At 36.6% G+C, this 2,500-nt stretch overlaps 1 protein-coding gene across 1 annotated transcript in view; it reads left to right on the top strand.

Moving 5' to 3' along the window:
* Positions 1-1,049: 1,049 nt before the first annotated feature.
* The window catches only part of LOC137626699 (tropomyosin-like), a 20,758-nt gene continuing 19,307 nt past the window's right edge, over positions 1,050-2,500 (top strand). The window contains exon 1 of the mRNA XM_068357707.1: positions 1,050-1,125. Coding sequence (XP_068213808.1) covers positions 1,050-1,125 — 76 coding nt within the window. The remainder of the gene's footprint in view (positions 1,126-2,500) is intronic.

Raw genomic sequence — 2,500 nt, 5'->3', positions numbered from 1 at the left:
GCTGTGAGTTATCAGGCAGAAAACTTCCTCCATCACCAATCCGCACTGGACAGCGTGATGATGAAAACTGGCCAAACCCCAGACATGAATAATGACATATCAGACGCCTTTGTTTTGCAGTTGACTATAAGCAGGTGTATTTGTTGTTGTTGTTATTGGATAAATATAGTAAATATGTACAGTATATAAATCTAGCTAAGGAATACCTAACAGTATAAACATAAATATAAAATAATAAAAGGAAGGACTTTACATCTCAGTAGATATCGCTATAACGAACGATGCCATGTAAACATTGACCTCGTTCTAGTCCAGTGAAAAGAACAGTTCCATGTCAACAAACACTTCGAGACTCCATTACCTTTGAAGACACATGAGGATTTCTTTCAACATGTTTTTCTTCCTTTTACTCATACATGAATATCTATTCCTGGTGGGAATTCAATTTGTAAATACGTTTAGATATTTTATGTTGAAGTTGAAAGAGATGTAGAGCTAAAGAAAATAAGGGACTGTCTTTGTTCAATTAGGAGTCAATGAAAAATATTCGTTTGCTATTAATCAATTGTTGAGGAACTTCTAAGATCTTTATTGGTTTAAACTTATTGATACTATTTTATTTTTATCTTTTTTATTGTGAACTGTTTTTTATACTGTATTTAAATTGTTTTCTAAACTTTTTCTCTTGTTTGATAAATTATTAATTTTACGGTTTTTACGTTTATTTTGACAAATGACAAATTGTAGTGATTTAACATAATATTCTATTATAAAATTCTTTCTTACTTAAACTCCTTTTCGGGTTAAATGTATTTTAATCTTTAGTTTCCATCAGTTTTAAAAAAAACTTTGGATTTATTTCGATAATTCTCTCATTACTATTTTTTTTTATTCCATTTTACTTCTCGCCATTTACTTTATTTTTCATGGAGGCAGGTGGGATTGGCAATCTTCTCTATATAAGAAATAAAAAGAGTCTGGGTATATAAACAAATATTTAAATATATACATAAATATTTCTTCCCGCTCACGCTCAGTGTCATTACCAGATGTACAACCACTCGGTCTCTCCCTGTCCCCCGGGTATGGGCGAGGTAGTGAGTAGCCATACCCTGCTGAGAGGGTGTAGGTGTGCATGTGTGTGCATATCTATCTAGATGGTTAGCCATAATTTTTGACGGGTTGCATATGCTAGTGTTTAATATTATTATACTTAATCTTCTTACTTATTACGACTGAAATCCGCTTGCACCAGACCCATAATGCATGCTGCAAGCAGCATTAAGGGTTGACCTTAAGTCATGCTGGGTCTTGCTCCTTGAAGGTTTAAAGGCCACTCATGAATGGCAGAGGCATTGTGCTATCAAGTAGTACAATACTCTATACACTGACCATACCTAGGACCCAACTAGGACCAGGGAGGGCCAGGAAATGGCTGCTGATGACTCAGCATGTAGACCAATAGGCTCTCCCAAACCCCCTATCCTTAGCTCAAAAAGATGGTGAGGTGGCAGACACTAAAGGAACTATCGAGTTTGAGGGGGGCTCTAACCCCAGTCCGGCAGATCGCCAAGCTGGGACGATACGAATAGGCCACAATAGTACATAATTCACAACCCTCTTCTCTTATCCGGGGTTGTGCCATTTAATAATTACATTAATTCTTATAATTGTTTGACATTTGAGAGTTGGAAACTACATTAATTCTTTAAATTTCACGACCCAATTACCGTAATTGTCTCTAATTTACGCAATTTATGTAATTAGTAAAACGGTTGGACATTTATTGAAGTGTTTATTTTTCAAGGTAATGATTAATTACAACATTGCTAATTGCTGTCCTTTTAATTAGATAGTTATAGGAGACGCTTTTAATGAATCTGTAATTAGGAAATCGAGGGTCACTATCGTATTATTATTATTATTATTATTATTATTATTATTATTATTATTATTATTATTATTATTATAACCGATTTGGAGAAGCATGATACTATACGCCCAAGGCCTCCAACAGGGAAAATAGCACAGTGAGGAGAATTAGTAATGAAACAAATAGAATAGTGTGCATGAGTGTACCCTTAAGCAAAAAAACTCTAACCCACATTGGGAGCCCATGGTGCAAAGGCTATGACACTTCCCAAGACTAGAGAACAATGGTTTGATTTAGGAGTGTTCTGCCAGAAGGGTTGTTTATTGGAGCTGGATTTTTAAAAAACCAGGTTCTATCAAAGCGGGTAAATTAACCCTTTAAGGACCAAAGAGCCCAAACGGGATCTTTAAAACAGCTACTTTTGGGTAGTCGTGGTGAACATGTTTATGCTTGTCCTGAAATTGACGCTTTGGCAACTCATAGAGACACGCCTCTGCTCTTCGAATCAGCCAATCAGAAGCCGCCTGCCCTTCTCGCCAAGTCTGTAGCTCCTTCCAAAGACACCTCACTTGTGCTCCAGCCGCAAAAGTGTCAAGACGCGTCGCAGTAACGTCCCCGTTTCCCCCC

Source organism: Palaemon carinicauda, chromosome 34, assembly GCF_036898095.1.
Source record: "Palaemon carinicauda isolate YSFRI2023 chromosome 34, ASM3689809v2, whole genome shotgun sequence".
Classification (NCBI taxonomy): Eukaryota; Metazoa; Arthropoda; class Malacostraca; order Decapoda; family Palaemonidae; genus Palaemon; species Palaemon carinicauda.
Note: the sequence above shows the minus strand (reverse complement) of the source record. Positions and strands in the feature narration are given on the sequence as shown.